This window comes from Eptatretus burgeri, chromosome 14, assembly GCF_056783735.1.
Source record: "Eptatretus burgeri isolate ZD-2024b chromosome 14, Ebu_testis_v1, whole genome shotgun sequence".
In the NCBI taxonomy this organism is placed as follows: Eukaryota; Metazoa; Chordata; class Myxini; order Myxiniformes; family Myxinidae; genus Eptatretus; species Eptatretus burgeri.
The window spans coordinates 15,722,064-15,744,506 of NC_140974.1; the positions used below are offsets into that span (position 1 = coordinate 15,722,064).

Genomic DNA, 22,443 nt, shown 5'->3' on the forward strand with positions numbered 1-22,443 from the left:
CTCGACGGATTTTGACGAAACTTGGTGGGGGGGATTAGGTATCGTCCAAGGATCATACCATTAGATTTGGACTTGGTCCAAAATCCAATGTGGCCGCTATGGCGGCCATTTTGAAAAATTATTTGAATTTTTTTTTTTGCATTTCTACATGTTTTAAGTGATTTCCAACTCCCCCCCCCCTAAAAAAAATAGAGAAAAAAAATTTTGCAACTTTTTTTTCAACAAAATTTCGATTTTTTTTTTGCATTTCTACAAGTTATAAGTGATTTCCAACAAAAAACATGCCAAAATTATAATTGCGGCTGATTTTGGAACTTCAGGTGGATATACCCACGTAAAATCAATTTCTGTCTTAAGGAATCTAGTTATGACGAATGAATTGAGTATGTAAAAGTTAAAAGTAAAAGGGAAAGTTGCAAACTATAACTCTGTGGGCACTGTTGACGTCAAATTGAATGAATAGGATATCAGGTTCACTTGAGTGACCTAGCAGTATTGGCGGCGGAGGTTTTGCACTCTACCGAGTGCTCCCCCTCGAGTTAATAAGACTGTTTTTATTAAAAAAAAAATACATATTAATCAAGTTTTTGTTTTGCCTTGACAGCTTCTACACTTGGAAGGCCGTTGAGAACATGAGAAAAGTACATTTTTATATTCCCCTGTTTATGAAGGTGGTAGAAGAAGAATGAGGAATGAGGAGGAGAATGAGGAAGGGGAAGAAGAAAATAAAAGGAGAAAAAGAAGGAGGAAAATAAGAAGCAGGAGAAAGAGAGCACAGTAATTAGAGGAAGCAAAGTCAGATGAAGAAGGGAATGAGAGGGGGGGAGGGGGGAGGAGGAGGAGGAGGAGGAGGAGGAGGAGGAGGAGGAGGAGGAGGAGGAGGAGGAGGAGGAGGAGGAGGAGGAGGAGGAGGAGGAGGAGAAAAAAGTATTTTATAATTGCTGCATGATCCCTAAGTATTTTTTCGTTTTATTTTGTTGTTTCACAATTCTGTATCTGGTTTGGGGTTTCACTTTTGACCGTAAAGACAGGCCACAGAACCAGAAAAAAAAATTTCACATTGATGAGCAACCCAAAATTCCTCCAAAAAATTCAAGTTGAGGGTATTTTTCGTCGGGTTAAGACCTTAATTTAGGTCTGACGTGGGAAAAAAAAACAACAGGACTGACCTTTAACTTAAGTTCAGGTGAAATGAGGTGAACGCTGGTGATAAAACGCAACACAGCAAGTAAAAGCGGGAAATTATTTACCATCACATTGAAAATGCCAATCATCAATTTCATGGCCCAGTTTTCCTGCCAATGTCCGAACGTTTATTTCACAACCTCTTGCTCTCACATGAAATGCCACAGCCTCTGGAAATGAAAGTCAGGGAAAAGAAAAATGCACACACACACACGCGACTTGGGATGGAAAGCTCTGGCGGGAGCAGAAAAGAAGCGAGCGAGGCTCCATGGATGGTGGAGCGGGTCGGTTAGACCCCACGGATGATTGTGTATCGAATGCATTGCATGAAGCTGCGGGCAGTTGCTGGATTGTGAGGCTGGAGCCTAAAGTTAAAGCTCTCATGAGCTACCCACAGGGAAGGGAGGTCAGCCCAAAGTGGTACGATACCAGAGAGAAGCAAATGGTGCCGAGACGACGAGAGAGGATGGGGGAGGGGGCAGGACAGATGGGGAAGAGCAATATGCAACAGGAAGTATTGCATGGAGATATACTAGCGGTTGCTACACCGCGAGGATGGCAACAAAAGTTGAGGCTCTCATGAGCCATCCACAGACAAAGGAGGTAATCCCAAATTGATACGATATCAGAGGGAAACAGCGAGAGGGGACGAATGGGGGAGAGGAAGGATGAAGGGAAAAGAAACACGTGTTGAAAATAAAAGAAAACAAGTAGAGGTACAGTACATTCAAAGTACACCGCTTCCATGCCAAATAAATAAATAACAAATCCTCCAGCGCACGACATTGCTCGGGTGCCTCCAGTGCCTGGCGATGCTGCCGTGCAGCAAATGGAGACGGAATTGGGGAGGGAGCGGTGTTCAATAATTGATTGATTAAATGCATTATTAAAATAAATAATAATCAAAGAATAATTTCTTAATCAATTCGCTAACAGCAAACCAAAACCACCACTGTTTCATCCGAATCTGTAACTTTTTGAAAATTAAGTCATTCATCAAAAAATGAATAATTAGTCGATGAATCGATTAATCAATAAATCCAAGATACCCTTTATAGCCAAATCACTTGTTCACTGTCATGTCCAAACATAAGCTTCCGAGCTCAAAAGGTGCCTGAGATATTGCCTAGATAAGAAAAAAAAAACTCATTAATAAATCAATAATAATAAATTAATTATTCAAAATTTTTTTAAAATACTGTTTTTGCCAAAGCACATCTTCACTTTTCTCCCCAGATCTCAGCTTCCCAGCTCAAATAATAGCTGAGATATCCCCTGGACAAGCAAGAAAGAAAATAATTAATCAATAAATTTATTCCTAAAAAAATTAAAATAACGTTTTTTGCGAAAGCACATCTTCAATTTGTCCCTAAATTTCAGCTTTCTCACTCAAAGGATGACTGAGATATCACTCGGACAAACAAACAAACAAGGAAACAAACAAATGTTGTTAAAACTGAGTACTCCTTTCCTTCAATGACTGGCAATGACGTCATGCATCACCTGGAGATGGCATTGGGAAGGAGCTGTGTACAATTTTGGAACACAGAATCCGCACATAAATTCTGTGTCTGTCTGTGCAGTCGAGAATTCGAGCAGACGGGATTCGTGTTGAAAAAGAAATAGCCTGAACCTCCTCTTGTGAAGAAGACGACAATCTCACATAGAGACAGGAATCTGTATGGAGGTGCTTCCTGTTTTTGGCAAAGAAAAAAATATAAAAAAAGAAAAATGCAGCAAAGAGGAGAAATATATCATCCTTCAATGCTCGGTCTATTCAGTCCATGAGCCCCAATTTTGCCACCTAGTCTCTCCTCTTGCCCTCACAGTCACATCGTCACTCTCCAGCTGTCCACCTCCTGGCAACTCCACGGCTTCCATTCTCTTCAAACCTTCTGTCACTTGTTCTCTGGCTTTGGCTGTGATCTCTTTTATTCGTTTTCTATCGAGTAACCTACATGCTGTTGATACAATCCTGGCAAATGTATACACTGGAATCGTCTCCAGTCTAATCACCAGTTTTGTTTTCCCCAGCTGATCCATGAATCGTTTCTTTGGGGGATGAAAGGCAGGGGGAAACGATTCAGGGGAAACAAATGGAAGCCGTGGAGTCATCAGGAGGTGGACAGTGGGAGAATGAGGATGTAACTGTTCGGGCAAGACAAGGTGGCAAAATCTGGGCTGAGAACACAGCGTGGCATCGGTGAAGTAATGGAGGGAGAGGGAGTGGATATGGACCCACTGCACGGAGGGAAAAGACTCGAACCATTGACATGAACCAGGAGGCACTTGCACAAGCGATTGGGGTGGGGGGAGGGTGGAGGATAAGAACGGGAGGGGTGGATAGTGATGGTCACAAAGAGGAGAGAGAATGACAGAACGAAGAAGAGTAGGATGAAGTGCAGGGAGGGACAGATAATGATGGGAAAGAAGAGGATGGAGAATGGCACAATGCGGGAAAGGAAAAAAAAAACAAGAAAGATGAAGCGCAGCATGAACTGGGGGAAGATCTGGCCAACAAAATAGAGATGAGACTGGTACCACACATAGAAAGAGCACAACTCTACAAAATAGAAAATAACAAAAAGACAAAAAGACTGGTGAAGAGAACCAACACAGCACTCACAAAAATAATAGCAAGGTCAGACGGATTGAAGGAAATCAACACTGTGAGCTTTGCAGCATCATTGCTCATTCAAGAAAAAGTGACAGGCAAACATTGCTGCATGTTAAATAAACCAGGCCCTACAGACAAAGACCATGTGCCATCATGAAAACGGAGACAAATGAAACAGAGAGAACACTGAGAAAGGAAACAGGACAAATACAGCAGTTTATACGTAGTAATAGAAGCCCAAAGCTCTTAAAGAGAATCCAAAAAAATAAAAATATGCAGCATATATAAATCCGAAGACAAAGACATCGAGGCAAAGGTTGCTGAAAACAAACTCAAAATATAAATGAGAGCAAGGAAGATAAAAAAATGAAAAATTAAAACAAGAGTAATTTGACTGCGCGCAGTCGACGGGTATGCCTGCTCTCCCGCACAAACACTTGAGTATTGACATATTTGACCCTTGACCTTTACCACATCTGGCCCAAAATCTAATCACTTCATTCACCTGTCTTACTTTATATTTGTACAAAGTTTAATGAAATTCTGTCTTTTATTTCTTGAGTTATGGCATAAACAGTGAAATTTCAGAGTTTGACCTTGACCTTTGACCCTTGACCTTTACCACATCTGGCCCAAAATTGAATCACTTAATTGACCTGTCTTACTTTACCTTTGTACCAAGTTTGATGAAATTCTGTCTAATATTTCTTGAATTAGGGCATAAACAGTAAAATTTCAGAGTTTGACCTTGACCTTTGACCCTTGACCTTTATAACATCTGGCCCAAAATATAATCACTTAATTGCCGTCTGTTTTTTTTTTTTGCCGTCCGTTTACCTTTTTATCAAGTTTGATGAAATTCTACAATTTGCTTCTTGAGTTATCGCGTAAACGAAAATCTGGACGGACGAACGGACGGACGGACGGACAACCTGGAAACATAACGCCTCCGGCACCCTTGGTGCGGAGGCATAAAAACTATGATGAAGTTAACAAAGGGAGAAAACAAAACCAGTCGTCTGAAAACAACCCAAATAGATCATACCATGAATTAAGGAAACAAAAGCAAGATGTAACAAGTCCCACGAAAAGGATAGATTTGAAAACTTTTGGATCGGAATCTATGAAGACCCAAAAGAACATAATGAGGCAGATTGGATCCATAAATTGGAAAAGGAAAAGCAGCACCTAAAGAAAATTCCCCCCAATGATAATAGATGAAGGAAAACAATCTGAAAAGGAGCAAAAATGCCAAACATTAAAAGCCCAGGCCCAGATGGAGCTCCAAAATTCTAGCTAAAGCAACTAGATGCTTTCCACAACCACTACACAAGAGCATTCAACAAACTTCCGAAGGGGAGGAGGTAATGGATGAATGGCTCACAGAAGGTAACACCTTCCTCATCCCAAAATCAGAGAAAACCCAACAACCTAACAAGTATAGACCAATAACCTGTCTACCGACAGCATACAAACTTCTGACAGCAATCATTATAGAAATTATACACCACCAAACGCAACAAGGAGGCCGAGAGACAGTACAGAAGGGATGTATCAAAAAATGATGCGATACAGCAATATACCACCTACTACGAAACAAGGCCATACTCGAAAACTGTAAAACCAAAAGAACCAAATTGTCCACAGCCTGGAAAGACTACAAAAAAGCTTTTGATAATGTTCCACATTCATGGATGATACAATGCATGCAACTGTACAATATCAACCCCCAAATAATCAAACTGATTGAGAAAGCAATGGTGCTGTGGACTACCACATTGATACTGCAACACTCAGAAGGAAAGATAAAAATACCAGGAGTGAAGGAAGATACCTCAAGGGATGTTCCAGGGTGATAGCCTTTCGCCCTCCTGTTTTACCTGGTGCTGGACCCACTGAGCAAACTCATTAATGAGCAATGACATGGATACACCCTTACATTCAACAAGAGAACTTCGAAAGGGACAGGAAAGGTGCCACTTCGACTGCACATGGATGATCTAAAACTCTTTGGACCAAGCGATGAAAAATTGGTAGAACAAGTGAAATTAGTGAAATGGTACTCCGACGACATTCAAATGGATTTTGGCCAAGATGAGTGTGCCAAGTGCACATTCGTACAGGGTAAATCAACAAAAACGGACAACAAAAAATCGACCGAGACACATTAATACAGGATCTAGACAATGAAGCATCATACAAATACCTCGGGGTAGAAGAGGGCCACCAAATATGTCACAAACAAATGCACAAAACAATTGCCAAAGAATACTTGGGCAGAACAAGGCTGATCCTGAAATATACCTTACCCCAAGAAAGAAAATCAAAGGCATCAACTAACTACCAATATCAGTATTCCAATACAGTTGCAGAATAACAAAATAGCCACAAAATGAAATTCACAAACTGGATATCAAAACAAGGAAATTCCTCACAATCCACAAAAATCAGTGCATCCCAAGAATGTAGCTGCTGACATGAGGAGATAACAGTCTGATGGAACTCAACCAAGTAAACAGAATGACACCTGGTGGACTGGCTGAATACTTGAAAAATTCAACAGACTACAGAATCAAATTTGAATGCAAGCACAAAGACAGCAATCCAGAGAAGGTATCCCTATCCTACATCGCAAAAAAATTCCAAAGATAGGTGCAAATAGAAAATGTCACAGGTAAGGTCAGGAATGGGAGCATGCGCCACAGCAGCAAGTAGCTGTGTCCACTTTCCGCTGGAACTCCAGGGTCCTCGGTATGGCCATCCCCCAGGCAGATGCTTTGCCCATCACCATCTCCTTGAGATGCTGACGAACCTGCTACAACCACGAGGCATGTGGTCGGCCCGTTGGCCTCCTCCACTGCTCCCTCACCGAGAGAATCTGGTGAGCAGGATCAGCATCAGGAAAACGAGCCGCATGTCCATACAACCGCAGCTGACACTCACGAACTATGTAGGTAAAAAATCTCATTTGAGTCTCTCTAAGCAACCGCTCGTTGGATACAAAGGCCGGACAGCGATAGCCAAGGATTCTCCGAAGAGACCAAGTACCAAAGGAATTGAGTCTCTGTCTCAGATCCATGGTCAGAGTCCAAGTCTCACATCCATAGAGCAAGACTGTAAGCACCAAGGACCTGAAGACTCGGACACTCATCCTCCTGCACAGGTACCGGCAGTGACACACCCTATGATCCAGTGAATCCATGGCTACCCAAGCCCGAGCCAGATATATATATATATATATATATATATATATATATATATATATATATATATATATATATATATATATATATATATATATATATATATATATATATATATATATATATATATATATATATACCTCTGGCTCACAGCTAGCAGAGACATGAATATTACTGCCAAGATAAGGGAATCTTTCCGTGACCTCAACATCCTCACCACAAACAGGTACAGATAGGACAGCAGCATCCAAGATGCCATTGAAATCCTGGCTCTTAGTTTTGACCCAGGAAAACCGTAATCCCAGCGCCTCTGACTCCTCATTCAGCACCTCGAGGGCTCCCAAAAAGGATATCTAGTCTTCGCAAAGACGACTACATCATCTGCATAATCAAGGTCAGAGATCTTGACATTCCCAAACGATGCACCACAGCTTGATCTCTCTAACATCCTCCCCAGAATCCAGTCCATACAAGTGCTGAAAAGTGTGGGGCCAGTACACACCACTGACAAACTCCTGTAACAACTGGAAATAAGTCAGAGATGGAATCACCACATCACACAGCACTGTCAGTACCAGAGTATAGTTTAGACATCAGATTGATCAGTTTTGGTGGCACCCCACGAAGACCAAAAATCCTCCAGAGGACATCTCGATCACTGAATCAAATACTTTGCAGAGATCAACATAGGCTGCAAGCAGCCACTGTCGAAACTCTCATCTGCGTTCGGTGAGACCCTGAAGAGCGAGGATACGGTCAATCATTGACCTCTTTGGTGTAAAGCCTGACTGCTCTGGATGCTGGTGCTCAAGCAGACTGTGGCGAACCCTATCAACAATTATCTGAGCAAACACTTTGCCCGGCAGTGAGAGCAGCATCACCCCTTGGTAGTTTTTGCAGTCCGGGATATCACCCTTCCCTTTCCAGAGAGGGCAACAAGGCCCCTTTTCCAGTCAGTTGGGATGATGCCTGTGTTCCAGACAGAGCACAGAACTGCATGCAATGACATGAGTACAGCTTTTCCACCAGCCTTGAGAAGTTCAGCATGGATGCCACAGATCCCTGGAGCTTTACACCATTTCAACCGGTTCACCACAGCCTGTGTTTCCACAAACAACGGTGGATCACAGTTGATTGGAGGGTCAGCAATATGGATAGTAACACCATGGACATCCAACTCGACAGCTCGTGGATCAGCCTGGTTCAGCCTCTCAAAGTAACCGGCCAAGCGGGCCTTCACTTCAGACTCCTCTGCCAAGAGCCCACCACCCTCCGCTCTCACTGCAGTACACCGAGGGAAGGGCTTGGAGGGAAACAACGCGTGAATTCCCTTGTAAGCATGACAAGAATCACTTGACCCCAGGTGATTTTCTACCCCCTCACAGATTACTCACACATAGGCTTCCTTGTCCACCCTGAGCACACGTACAGCTTTTCACCTCAGCTCCCTGAACAGTTCAGCTTTGCAATTCAGCCTGGCCCTGCGACTCTGGTCAATGGTATCCAGTGTCCCTTGAGAGACAATATTCTTCTTCGCCCGACAGTGAGTTCCAAGACATCCACTAGCAACATCAAGGACGGTGGTCTTGAAGGCACCACACAACTCTTCAGGATTCCCCAAAGCATCCAGAACCCCAAATCTCCATTCAGCGTGTTCGCATACTCCTCAGCTACCCTCTCATCCTTGAGCTTGTCAACATCCAGCCTAGGCTGGGATGGTTCCATTATCCCAGATTTAAGCTGCAACTTCAGAGTTGTTACAACAAGCCTGTGGTCGGTATTGAGGAACTGAGCACTTCGGTGGACCCTGTAGTTCTGGATCATCCTCCAGTGACCATCAACGAGCACATGGTAAATCTCATTTGCCACACCACCAACATTGGAATACCAAGTCCAGCAATGAGCCTGTGGGCCCTGAAACCATGAACCAGCCACCCTAAGTCCATGACTTCTTGCAAAGTCAAGGAACTCATTGCTATTCTGGTTCACAGTTTCAGACCCATGGGGACCAACACATGTCTCATAACCATCCCTATCAGTTCCAGTGGATGCATTGATACCCCCAAGATGAGAATACTATCTCGCCTCAGGCACTGATCAACCACAGACTCAAGCACGGTATTGAACGTGTCCTTCGTGGTGAGATCACTCGCCTCAGGCAGACCACATACAGAGACCAGGGAAACGACACCCGAAGAGTGTCAAATCCTTGGAAGATGTCACACATGAAACTGAAACAGCAACGAATACAGCTCCAATGATAGCAAAAAAGATGAAAGAAAAATATGAAGTGAAATATCAACAGATACACCAACAACTGGGAGAAATGACAAAAGAGCAGGAAGGTTTGAAAAAAAAATCATAAAAAAAAGTTGGACAGATTGGACATGGACATGGACAGATTGGACATGGACATGGATTGGACATGCCATTGGAATGGCAAAGAAGAGATCAACTCAACTGGGATGGAGAACAAATCATTAATAATGCCCAAGACTAAGGACACTTCACGAATTACTTGAAGAAAATGGTGGGAATGAGTCAATTTGACAAGTACAGCTTCTGCAAGGCAGAAACAAAAAGCACGAGACACCTATAGGGATGTAAAAAAAAAAAACCTCATGTCAGAACAACTATACAGACAGAGGCACAACAGGGTTTGTCAAGTAATCCACTGGCACATATGCAAAAACTTCAATATCCCAGTCACAAAAAAAGCTCATGGAAACATGAACCAAAAGTGAAAATTGAAAACAAGGAAGTTACACTCACATACGACCTGATGATCCCATTGAACTTGAACATAGAAAACAAAGCATTGCGACCAGATATAGTACTTATGAGCTCTGTCTAAAAAGTAACGGGACTGACTTCACAGAAATTTTATTCCAAAAAATATATTGAAATCACAGCTTGTCCGCTTCAAAATAGTTTCCCTCCAGTCTCGCACGCTTGTCCATCCTCTTCTTCCACGCTTCGATGCACCCCCGGAAGGCTTCTTCTGGAATCCTCCGGAGCTCCGTCGTCACGGCCCTTTTGATGGCTACCACATCAGGAAATAGGGTCCCCTTGATCACCCCCTTGAGCTTGGGGAATAGGAAAAAAACACAAGGAGCCAAGTCTGGTGAATACGGGGGTTGCTCCAGAGTTGGCACATTCCTCTCCGCCAGAAACTGTCGGATGCTCAGGGCAATGTGAACAGGGGTATTGTCATGGTGGAGCACCCAGGCGTTGTTCTCCCACAGATCCCTACTCTTGTCCCAGACCGAGCTCATGAGGTGCCGGAGGATCTCCTTGGACACGTGTTGATTCACTGTTTGAACCTGTGGTAGAAACTTGAAGTGGATGATGCCCTCGATGTCAAAAAACGCGATGAGCATCACCTTGACCTTTGACTTCGACATCCTTGCTTTCTTTGGTCTTGGTGATGCTGGGCTTTTTCACTGACGAATCTGCCGATTGGTCTCGGGATCGTATTCGAATATCCACGATGCATCGCCAGTAATGACTCTCCCGAGCAGGTCTGGATCGTCCTCGAGGCAGCTCGATAATGTCTTGACAGACAATGACTCTTTGCTGTTTCTGGTCCTCGGACAACAGCTTGGAGACCATCTTTGCGCACACCTTGCGCATTCCGAAATTTTCAATGATGATGTTCCAGACAGTTTCCTTGTTGATGGGAAGTTCCTCAGCAATTATCCACACCGTGAGTCGACGATCTGTGCGCACCATCTGCTTCACACGCTCGATGTTGTCCGCCATTCTGCTTGTTGAAGGTCTTCCAGATCATGGATCGTCGTCTTCAACCTCCTCCCGTCCCTCTTTGAACCTCTTGTGCCATTCAAATGCACGTGTACGTGACATCGTTTCTTTCCCGTAGACTTGCTGCAGCATTGCGAAGGATTCGGAAGGTGTTTTGCCAAGCTTTGCATTATACTTCAGATTAGCTCTCTGCTCACGACTCAAAGCGTGATGACTCAGACGAGACAACGTGTAAAGCACGAACTGTAAAAAAATCACACAATGAGTGCAGTCAACCATCACCAATGATATATATTGCTGGAATGTTGCGAAAGACTGTGACGCAACCCGTTCATTCAAGTTGTGTAAGTGGAGCACACAGCAGGCTCAGTCCCGTTACTTCTTAGACATACCTCGTTTGAAAAAAAAAATGGCATTGCTAATTGAGGTATTAGTTCCCAGTGATTTTGGCCTAAACAGTAAAGAAATAAAGAAAATGATCAAATACCAAGACCTCAAAAATGAAGTGAAAAGATCCTGGAATCAGTGTGCCAGAATTGTACCAGTGATCATTGGAGCAAAGTTAATGAAGAAGAAGAACCCTGAAAATATTTAAAATTAAATAAAATAAAAAAAACATCCTTGCAAATATTAACACAAACAGACTGTAGTTTGAAGCTGTGCGGGGCTCAGTGACAATCCTGAAAATAGCCCTCGGAATAAAACTTTGAGAACAACACAATTTCACAGCTTCGTCCATGAATCGTGACCACCCACCCCTGGCCCCCACCCTCACAACACCTCCCTTACCAAAATTGAGGTGAACACTTCGAGACCGAGGACTCCGTTCCACTTTCGTTGGCAGAGGTAATCAATCTTTATTCAACCATGGTGAATATATATTTCTCACCATAATGGCTCCTGCGGTCCACACGTTTCTGCCAACGTCCAAGTATTTTGTGATGCCATCACAATAGAACTGCACGTTCCTGCCGACTTAACCAGAGCTTCACTGTGGAATTGACATCATCATCGGAAGAAAAATATTCTCCAGGAAGGTGTTCCTTATGTTTGGTGAAGAGATTAAAATTTGACAGAGCCAAGTCGGGGTTGGTGATCCTTTGCGGAGGTACTCGGTACTCCATTGATCGTCTCTAACTCCAAGGATGTGAATGGTGCACTCACCTCTCTTCACTAGTCAGTCATCCCAACTCTCATTTTGTAATATATATATATATATATATATATATATATATATATATATATATATATATATATCTAAAAATATATATATATTGTTAAGGCTGTGGAAATTCGCAAACCATCATTCAGGACCCATAGGTGAGATATCTCTTAAGTACATGTGTAGTAAACCCAAACCCGTTGTCTAGAGGGTTTATGTGATGCATTCGGGCTGCGACGCTTTGAGATAGCCGTTTTTCTGTTCTATCCTTATTTTGAACCAACCACGTCTCAACCGCCGTCACACAACAACCACCTTAACCACCACACCAGCCATCGTCACCAACTACAACCACGCTCCAACCCTCAGACAACAACAACAACGCCAACAGCCACGACCTTTCCCTTCACAACTCAATCCCGCAAACATCGCATCACCGCCATTCCCAACGGCACCATAACCATCAACCACCACCGAAAACCATCCACCACCTTCGCCTCTCTCCTTCTACGGCCATTCCCGCACCACCTGTGAACACTGAGCGTCGGGCTGTCTCGGGCCCGTTCGGCGTTTGGTGCCGAACGTACCGAGCCGCGAGCGCAAAGAGCGGCCTTTCCGAGGGAGAAATCGGATCAAGAACGCTACACGCCCATTTCCCCTCCGTCCAATTAGCAAGCGCGGGGCGGCTTGGCCCCGCCTCCAGGCGAGTCTGTGTGAAATCGATATATGCAAATTCTAGGATCAGGGGAGGTTCACGCCCCAGTTTCCTCCAACCAATGGGCGAGCGTGGCTCCGCCCCCGAGGTCATCCTGATCCGAATATTTGCATATTAGCTGCTCCTGCGAGCCTATAAAACGGCAGTGCAAGGCGAAGTCAGTCGAGTCGGGTGGCGAAGTGATCGGTGTGGCAGGAAGAGTCGAGTCGGGTGGCGAAGTGATCGGTGTGGCAGGAAGAGTTGAGTCGGGTGGCGAAGTGATCGGTGTGGCAGCAAGAGTCGAGTCGGGTGGCGAAGTCATCGGAGTGTCATCGAGTTGGGTTCTGGAGTCGGCTGAGAAGAGTCGTGGGAAGAGGCCAAGGAGCTCGGGTCAGAGACGAGAAGGACGGCGGTCGGCGACGAGGTCGCGGAGCGGAATCGCTCGTCGCGGGACACAAGCCAGCCAGCCATTCTCCCTCCCCCAGGGCATCAACAATTCCCCCTTTCCCCCACGCTGAGATAGCGCAACAAGGGGGCCCCGTTCCCACCCCACTCCAAACGTCGTGCCAACAAAACCCACCAAGGAGCACGGAGTCGGGGCACAGCCACGCGGCCACATCTGCGGCTCGTCCGCCAACGCGTCACGAGGACGCTGGTAGGACCACCCCCCCCCCCGCCCTGGTCTCGCGGGCCTGGCCGCTCCTTCAGGTCACGCGCACAAAAGGCCTACATGCCCGTCTGCCCCCTTGTCTATGAGGGTGGCTTCTTCCCTTTGCTTTTGAGTAAATGTGTGTTGGCGCCATCTGTAAAGTAGAACTGTATAAGTGTTGCCGTGTGTGCGCGTAGTCGGTAGTAACTCTGGGTCGTTGCTTTTGTTTTGGTTGCTATATGTGCATTTTCACTGTTTGGCTGTATATGTGTGCTCTCCGTGTGTCGCGTAATAAATGTGCATTGTGTGAACTGTTTTCCCGTTTCGCGTCGTCTTTTCTTTAATTGACCCTCCATCCTGCTTCACGTAAAGGGTTCGTAGTGGGCTTAAGACACCCGGTAATTAATCAGAACCGTCGAGGCCGACGATAACACCGCTCGGTTATCACTGTAGCACGCAACGGACCGCTTAAGCGGTTCGTGTCCGGAGTCGGCCTGTGGCGTGGTACGATCGCCCGGTCGACCATCCGAGCAGGTACTTAGGTAGATCGAATTTGGCGAGCAACCCTATCCTGCGCGGTTGAGCAATTGGCACGGTCGTGGTGGGGTTAAACCCCCACCCGTGACTAGCTCCCGGCGTTGTTCCGAGAGGGTCACGACAGAATTGTCCATCCGGTGGGCGACGCGGTCGCGATTCGAGTGACGTGGCCGTCCACACGCCGGCGGGCGCGAATTCGCAACAATATATACATATATATATTTATATATATATATATATATATATATATATATATATATATATATATATATATATATATTTATATGATTAGGGCGATTGGGATAACACATTTTTAAAGAAAAAGGCACACTTCCAACCAAAAGTAAAAAACTAGATCAACTCTGCTAATTTGAGCAAAAACACTGGATCATTGGTGTGGTTTTGCCACTGATGCAGTGCCCCTCAAGTTAAAGCAACAGACTGGAATATAGCCATGGAACGAACGCAAAATGACTCCTTTTGAAAGGTACCTTTTCCATATAAAATAATAAAAACACAAGTATGATCAGAAACAAGACAGTTCAGATTATGTTTACATCTGTTAAAACGTCCTGAAAGCTAAGTCGAAGAAGCTTTCATAACCAATGGAAACAAACAATAACTAAACAAGAAAGACATTGTACATGTGCAGAGCACAATACTTGTGAAATCCCGAAAACAAATTTGACCTTAAATATAATTGGTGGTTGAATTCAATGACCAAATATGCAAGTCCTCTTCAAATTTCAAATCAATCGGATGAAAAATGAGGATTTTAGCAATTTCACCAGGTTGTTGACCTTTGCCCTAAGTTGACCTCAAAAATAATGTGTGATTGAATTTACTGACCTGATGTGCAAATCCTGTTCAAATTTCAAGTCAATCGGATGAAAATTGATGATTTTATAAAATAGACAAAGTTGTTGACCTTTTGACCTCAAAATCAATAAGCTTCTTGCTTATGACCAGCTCTTCCATTTTGTGAAGGTTTAGGAACATTGCTTTAAAATTGTGACATGTAGGCGAATGACATACAGACAGACAAACAGACATCAGACAGACAGAATCACAGGCCAGACCAACCAATATACTTCCAAATCTTAAATTTCACAAGCAACAAACACAAACCCCAAGTAAACACCGAGAAGGATAACAGAAGTGGGGTCAGCATAAAGAGATTAATACATTGAGGATTTTTTTTTAACTCACCCTGCATTTGGTATGAGTATGGCGTCTGCCCTGGCTGGGGCGTGCCAAAGCTTGTGCCGTATGCCGCCAGGTAACCAGACTGACCCTGTCCCTGCGCTTGAAGGATGCCTCCTTCAGTCTTTATTCCTACATGGCCAGGTGAGAAGATACAACCTCCATGTTTTTGACCCACATGCAGGAGGATCCCATTGTAATAAGATCATCATCAAGAAAGACCAGCTCCAACAACCTATCAACCTCAACTTGGTTACTGCTCATTTGAGAACAGTTCATAATGACCTCATGGAACTTGTTTGTTTTTTTTGTTAGTATTTTTCACATCAAAATTCCAACTCACAAAGTGAATGAATTGCAAACACACGATGCACAAATGTTAGAATGACCCGATGCCAAGTCTCACCATATGACGGAAGACCATAATGTTGTCCGCCTTGGGTGTATGATCCATAAGGTACGGCCTGCGCCATTACGGCTGGGTACTGAGGCTGTCCTGCATAAGCTGCCATCGGTTGAGCAGGAGGAACAGACAGGATATGTGGGTACGACCGGCTGCTGAAAACATATCGATATATGAATGAGACATGAAAGAGGAGAGAGGTTTCCGGATTTAATAAGTATTGTTAGCACTATTGAAGAAAGTGAACTGAACAAGAATAAACTGCATGGGTTGACATCCACCAACGTAAACCGACACAAGGGTCAGATTAATATTGCAGAAGGTACAGGTGTGCATAATAATGATTTTAAAAGAAAACAATGGATTTTATCACCTGAAAGCCGATAAGAATATGTTATCCATCATAGTGAGGCGAGGCTGATGTTTCGAGCATTAGCCCTTGGTCAGGGCAAAAAAGGGCTAGGATGAAGGGCTAACACTTGAAATGTCAGCCACAATGTATTCACCACAGCAGTTAACATACTTATAAGCTTCTGGTTGATAAAATCCATTGCTTAACTTGTCTAGCAATGTAAACTGACACTCGTCTCAACAAAGACTGCGATTCCATCATAAAATAAATTAATATCATATGATGCCGAAGAAGAGCTGCTAGGGCTTATCAGAAACTTCCAAACTTTGGATATCCGCGAGTCTTGAAGGCAGGTGGACGGGAAGAGGGAGAGGGGACAGTGGGGACCACAAACAACCAAAACCTTTGGCAGAAACACAATCAAGCCCTTACTTTGATGAGTAGATCTGTGGGGAGAACTGCAGTGTTTGTCTTGGACTGTAGCCACTGCTGGCTATTGCTGATGAGAACGAAACAAAAAGAAGAGAAAATGAGATAGGATCCATGTTGGGTCAGTCAATGTGCTCTATGTGTTCCACAATGTCCCCTATTCCCTCAAACCAAAGCCAAGTGTTTTGTAAGAGTAAGAGAGAAAGAGAATGTGTAAGAGAGAGAGCGAGAGAGCGAGAGAGGGAGAGAAGGAGAGAGAGAGAGAGAAAGAGAGAGAGAGGGAGAGGGAGAGAGGGAGAGGGAGAGAGGGAGAGGGAGAGAGAGCGAGAGAGGGAGATAGAGAGAGAGGGAGAGGGAGAGAGAGCGAGAGAGGGAGATAGAGAGAGGGGGAGAGGGAGAGAGAGGGAGAGGGAGAGAGAGAGAGGAGAGAGAGAGAATGAATGGATTAAGCAACCCTCGTCTAAATTAATCCATAACAGATGAGGGTTTACGCAAGAGAATGCGTAAAATGGGGCATGAGAATGAATAAGATTAAAATTTTCAGCTGACAAGAATAAGGCAAGATTAATACATAGTATTGTGTTGTTCTTTCATATAAACAAAAAAATACTGGAAGAAAAAGAGAAACCGCTAACATTGCTGACACTTGGTCCTCAGCTGAAGTGTGAAAGGAAAGGACTCAAACCAGGGCAAGAAGCTGTACAGATCCACATCGGTGGTAAGAAATTTTTTTGTTAACCTTTGTGGGAGGTTTCCTGGACAGTTCACAAAATCAGCAAACCAATGAGGTACAGAATCCTGTGGTGGTAACGATGGGGTTGATGGTGGCAGAAATGCCAAGTAGATAAAAATTTTAATCACAAAAAGGGAGGGAGGGGGGCAGTTGAGGGACAAAGCAATACATGTTGTATTTCTTTTTGTTCACCCACTATAATTGTTGATGAATGAACCACCATCCAAAGCCATCGTCTGTTTACAGAGGTCCAAACCTACCTGTTCCTGAGAAGTTGTCTATCGCTGCATCTCCTGTCGAAACGGGTAGGTCGCTGTTGTTCATTGGTTCCGTTTTCACTGCAGAGAAAAGTTGGAGAAACCAAAAATGGTACACAATCTAGGGAAGCAGACAAAAGTTTTTCACCAACCACAGACATAATTATATACTCCAGCTGAAAATGTACAACAACATGATAGCATCATGTATTTGTTTGCAGCGGTAGAGAAGTGTCTTTAATGGAATTATGAAATAAAACACAAACAAGCATGCTTCAGTACCACTGGCTGGTGAGCAAGTCGGGGGTGCAGCATGGGGAAGGAACCGGTACAGTGCAAATACAAGGGACCTGTTAAACTGGGCACATGGTCTCACTGATGTGAGCGAAAATAATGGCCAGGCAAAAATGAGGGGGGGGGGGGTTGGGGCTCCAAATAAGATTGCACATTAGTGGGTCTCCCGTCTACAGCAAATGTGATTGGATTGGTGATGTTCGCAGAGATCAAAGCCTTTGTCTATTGAAATTAGAACCATCCTACTGCACGTTTGATACCAAACAACTGTGACATTAGTTTCAGCCAAAAGCTGCGGGGTGGGAAGGAGGTGGGAGGCGGGGGAGTGTATCTGGGGGAGGGGATAAAATGTTTTTTTAAAAAAACAACGATTTTAACAAGGGATCACAATTATTTCAAACAAAACTATTTTCCAAAACAAATGAATTTGAAATTTGTTGCCCGTTTTGCAATAAAACAATTTTATTTTTGTACATACCCCAATGTATTAAGTCAGTGGAACAAAAATCATCAAAAATTGCATCACCTAAAATTATCGATTGTACCTCACTGCATTTAAAACTAACCATCGGTAGCACGAATTAAAAAAAAAAAAAATGAATGAACAAAAACAATAATCTGCGAACCATACATTTTGAGAAATTTTGATTCAAACATGGAAACAAAACAACGAATGACGACTTGTACAAGAATTTAAATCAAACGGACGCTTCAAACAAGGTAACAGGAAAATACGTTAATTAATTGACCTTTCAGAAATAAATCGGAACGACACGTCTCAAAATGAAATAATTCTGATGAATGGATCAAACCTTCATTGTTTCTCATCTTGAAGCAAACGTTGGTCAGAAGCATTATCTGAAAGAAATCTCTTCGACTGCACAAGACGTGCTCAATGGCCTTTATCCCCGACCATAATCCTGCCGCAATTCATTCGGATCTTGGGATCGATCACTTAGGCTACATTTAACCCTTCAAAAGTCGTGCATGCACGATGCACTCAGTTTATTGTGCTGCCCGGCACTGGCCATTCACGAAGGCGGTCATGAAAAAGTGCGAGCCAAGCATCGTGGTCGTGATAGGCAGGGATAAGAGAACAGAAGACGGGAGGTGGATCTAAGTACAGCAACGTGCCAAATTTAATTTTCCAAAGGGTTTGAAACTGAACCGGGGCATGCAGAGGATAATTTTCTGTTTCATTTGAGTGCGAAGAAGAAAAGAAAATGGCACCCTTTTCATCCTGCGGCAGTGAACGTTTCAAGAGTCGTCGGGTGTGGAATTCGCACCGACTGTGAAGGCAGTGTTTGTGACATTATGGTTCCCAGCGTGATGCCGACCAAATGAGCCCTGAAGGGGCTCTGCTGAAGCTACATAAATCACCACAATCCACTTGGTGCTCGTAATCTCCAAGTGGTGCTTGTGTTAGACTCTGTCAGGAATGACGTATGCTACCAGGGCCTCTGACAGTTTATGCAATATATTAAAGTTGGGGGGTAAGGGAGGGAAGGGGAGGGGGGACACAGATCAAAGAAACAATATTGGTTTTGGGGTAAGGAAACTCAAGAGTTGTTAAATCATAAAGGCAGGCATCCGGCAATCTTCAACGCCTATGACTCGGCATTTGGCTCTTATCCATGAGTCTCAGGTAGCCATGATGGTAACACATAAATATTCTTGGCCTCAAAAAGAAGTCGATGCACTCAAAAGCAACCACAATAAAAATATAAAAGAGCATGCAGCAGAATCAACATAGTGTCAACGGTCGAACCATTTTTGGACTATTAGCCAAAGTTGAAGACCTGGCAACAAACCATGCAAGACACAGCAAATTTCACAAGCAGACAGCAATGCATGCACAAACAAGATGGCGGATCAGTCAGTACCCAGAGCCCCGCTGTGAGAACTACAAGTGAGGGCCCATTCAGCTGTACTAAGCATCACCATATCCTCACCTGGAAACAGCAGTGAGAGAAAAATAACAATAATTGAAACTTTACAGCAGCCAAAAGCATTTATTCGCAAGTGTATGACAATGAAACAGTTTGCACTGACTTGTTGAATGCACCACGTTACTGTTGGAAAAATTTCGAGTTTGTTTCATCAAACAGCTTTACATTAGCAGCAAGCAAGTTACAGAAAAGCGCTCACAGCTTATTTAACCCCACCCCCTCCCACCCCTCTCACCACCAGACTGGGGTAATAAAATAGAAATACAAATAAGAAGAACGAAGCAAAACTGAAAGGGCACAGTATCACATTACAACGTCTCCGACTATACAAATCGACACCAGTAAACCGAAAGATGCTAATAAAACAGTGTTTTGAAGTCGTCTCCTTAATCAAGCTCGCTCACACACAGCACAGTTGGAACATCTCCAGCAGCACACCATGCTGCGTTGCTTGCGCAAGCACCGGACCCGATCAAGAAAATCATTCATTGTAAGAGTAAACCAATGACCAGCTTGACCTCAAGGATGAGAGATTATTTTAACCTTTCAACTAAATGGTGCAGACAAGTCCCTGGTACAGTACATGAGAAAAAGTGTTTGGAGAGAAATGGGCAGAACCACAGGAATAAGCATAAATCAGAGGAAGGGAGGGCCGAACCCTACCCTCTGTCCCATCTGAAGTCCTGCTCGTGGCTTCTACACCGATCTTGTGTCCTCCGGGAGAATCCGAACTTGTGCTCGCTTGTCCTGGAGGACCCCCTAGCTCCTGCATATCCATGGACCTGCAAAATAGTGACCCTGATTAAAATAAGTACGGTATTTTAAACCAAAGCTTATACTCAATTTGAAAGATTTGCAACTGTACTCAAATCTTCAAAGTGCCAAGTTGATTTGATGTACATACATTACAAACTTTTGTAACTTAAAGGACAAATCATTTAAAAAATGAAGTCAACTTCCACATGTACACATTTCAAAAAGATTTTGTATTAAAGCCAACAGTGATTATTACCTCCGCCACCTAAGGTTGACGGAGGCTATGTTTTCAACAATGTTTCTCTGTCTGTAAGCAGAATATCTCAAAAAGTTATGGACAGTTTCAGCCAAAAATTGGTGGACATGTTGGGTGTGTGACAAGGAAGAATCGATTCGATTTTGGTGAGGATCCAGATGCAGATCCGGCCCATCAGTGGGATACAAAACGTAAACTGTTCAGCCTGGCAGACATAAGCGCTGTGCAGAGTGCCATTCTAGTTCGAGATTGGCTTCATTTTTATTCATCCTCTTAATCCACATTGTCTAGTTTCTTGATGCCAAGACAGAATCCTTTCTTCAAAAATACTCACAAAGCAATGGATATAAAACATCTTCCCTCTTGAAGTTGATATTCCTGTTTTATAATACACTAGATGATGCGTGAAACCGTTTGGTTTCCTTTGTGACAGTGATTGATGAAAAAATCATTTCAAGGAAAAAAAAAGAAGAAAAAAAGATAGCTCCAGCGAACGAGACCGCTGAGGTTGTTTGCATTGATCAAATTCTCCCGAAGAGTACTTGACTAAATCAGGAATTGATTTTTTAATAATTTTTTCGTTGCCCAATTCGAACGAAACTTGATACTGCACACCGCAGGAGAATGGTAGTGTAAGGTGGCCCTAACATTTTTGAGCTATCGTGTTCCATTTTGGCTGTATTTCGGGAACGTACATACATACATACATGCATACACACAAGATGAGAGTTTTAGTAATATATGGATGTACTGTATACATACCATGCGCACAAATATAAAAGTAACGAAAGGTTAGAATGTCTTGGAATAATAAACCTCCTTCTTAAAACTCATGCCTTCAACACCCCTTGTAGTAGGCCTATTTATCCATCAGCTGATGAGGTCAATAATACCATTTTTAACTGAATATATTTTAGGGAAAAAAATAGACCAAGATGGCAAAAAAGAACCGACTGTAAGAAAGCCTGATGTACATTGGCAACAAGGGAGGGATACTGTTCAATAATGTGAGAGAAGTCTATGGTTTCCCATCACAAACTGCTCTGTGGTCTCTCTGTTTTCAACCACCAACTTTCTGGTCTTGCACCCTGTGCTCTTTCCATGCTTTGTGCCTCCTCCTCCTCCCACCAGGTGGTCTGCAGGGCACACTCGTTCCAACAGACAACCCCCTTCTGGTGACACTACCTAAATCCAGTATCATTGCTCACCTCCACTCATTTGTACCTCTTTTTTCCTGCCTGTGAAACCAACTTCCACACTCTCTTCAATCTCATTCTTCACTCCAGGTGTTCAACACAGCTGATCACTGCCATGTCAGATCGTCCCCAATCCAAAACCATGATCTTTTCCACCACCAATAACACTCTCTGCCAACCACACTCACCCCCACAAAATTTGCAGTTTTTCCTTCCTGAGACTTTGCTACTGTATCCATCTTGTCCACCCCATGGGTCCTCCTCTACCCCTCATTCCTTACTGGTCCAGGTCAGGTCAAGTAAGGGAGCATGCACATGAGCAACGCGTCGCTGCATCCACTTTCCGCCGGTACTCCAGTGTCCTCCATCTGGCCATCCCCCAGGCAGATGTCTGGCCCACCCCCATCTCCTTGAGATGCCGATCAACCTGATGCAACCATGAGGCACCTGGTTGGCCCATTGGCCTCCTCTATTCATGAGGCTCCCTCGCTGAGAGAATCTGGTGAGTAGGATCAGCATCAAGAAAATGAGCCACATGTCCATGCAGCCGCAGCTGACGCTCACAGACGATGCAGGAAACAATCTCATTTGAGTCTCTCTCAGCAACAGCTTGTTGCACACAAAGTCCGACCAGCGATAGCCAAGGATTTTCCAAAGAGACCAAGTACCAAAGGAATTAAGTCTCCGTCTCAGATCCCTGGTCAGAGTCCAAGTCTCACATATGTAAAGCAAGACTGGAAGCACCAAGGACATCAAGACTAGGACTTCCATCGTCCTGCACACGTACAGAAAGCGCCACACACCCC

General features: G+C 43.9%; 1 protein-coding gene across 15 annotated transcripts in view; it reads right to left on the bottom strand.

Annotated features, from left to right (window-relative positions):
* The window catches only part of LOC147012704 (protein phosphatase EYA4-like), a 243,284-nt gene that overhangs the window by 68,475 nt on the left and 152,366 nt on the right, over nucleotides 1–22,443 (bottom strand). For 8 of the 15 annotated variants that reach the window (XM_085853787.1, XM_085853792.1, XM_085853793.1 and 5 more), the window contains 6 exons: nucleotides 20,093–20,211; nucleotides 19,364–19,432; nucleotides 17,190–17,267; nucleotides 16,200–16,266; nucleotides 15,419–15,570; nucleotides 15,019–15,144 (listed from right to left, as the gene is read on the bottom strand). In XM_085853787.1, coding sequence (XP_085709913.1) covers nucleotides 15,019–15,144; nucleotides 15,419–15,570; nucleotides 16,200–16,266; nucleotides 17,190–17,267; nucleotides 19,364–19,432; nucleotides 20,093–20,211 — 611 coding nt within the window. Of the gene's footprint in view, nucleotides 1–15,018; nucleotides 15,145–15,418; nucleotides 15,571–16,199; nucleotides 16,267–16,831; nucleotides 16,952–17,189; nucleotides 17,268–19,363; nucleotides 19,433–20,092; nucleotides 20,212–22,443 lie in introns of those variants that run through there. The other 7 variants (XM_085853791.1, XM_085853785.1, XM_085853798.1 and 4 more) reach the window with 4 other exon arrangements.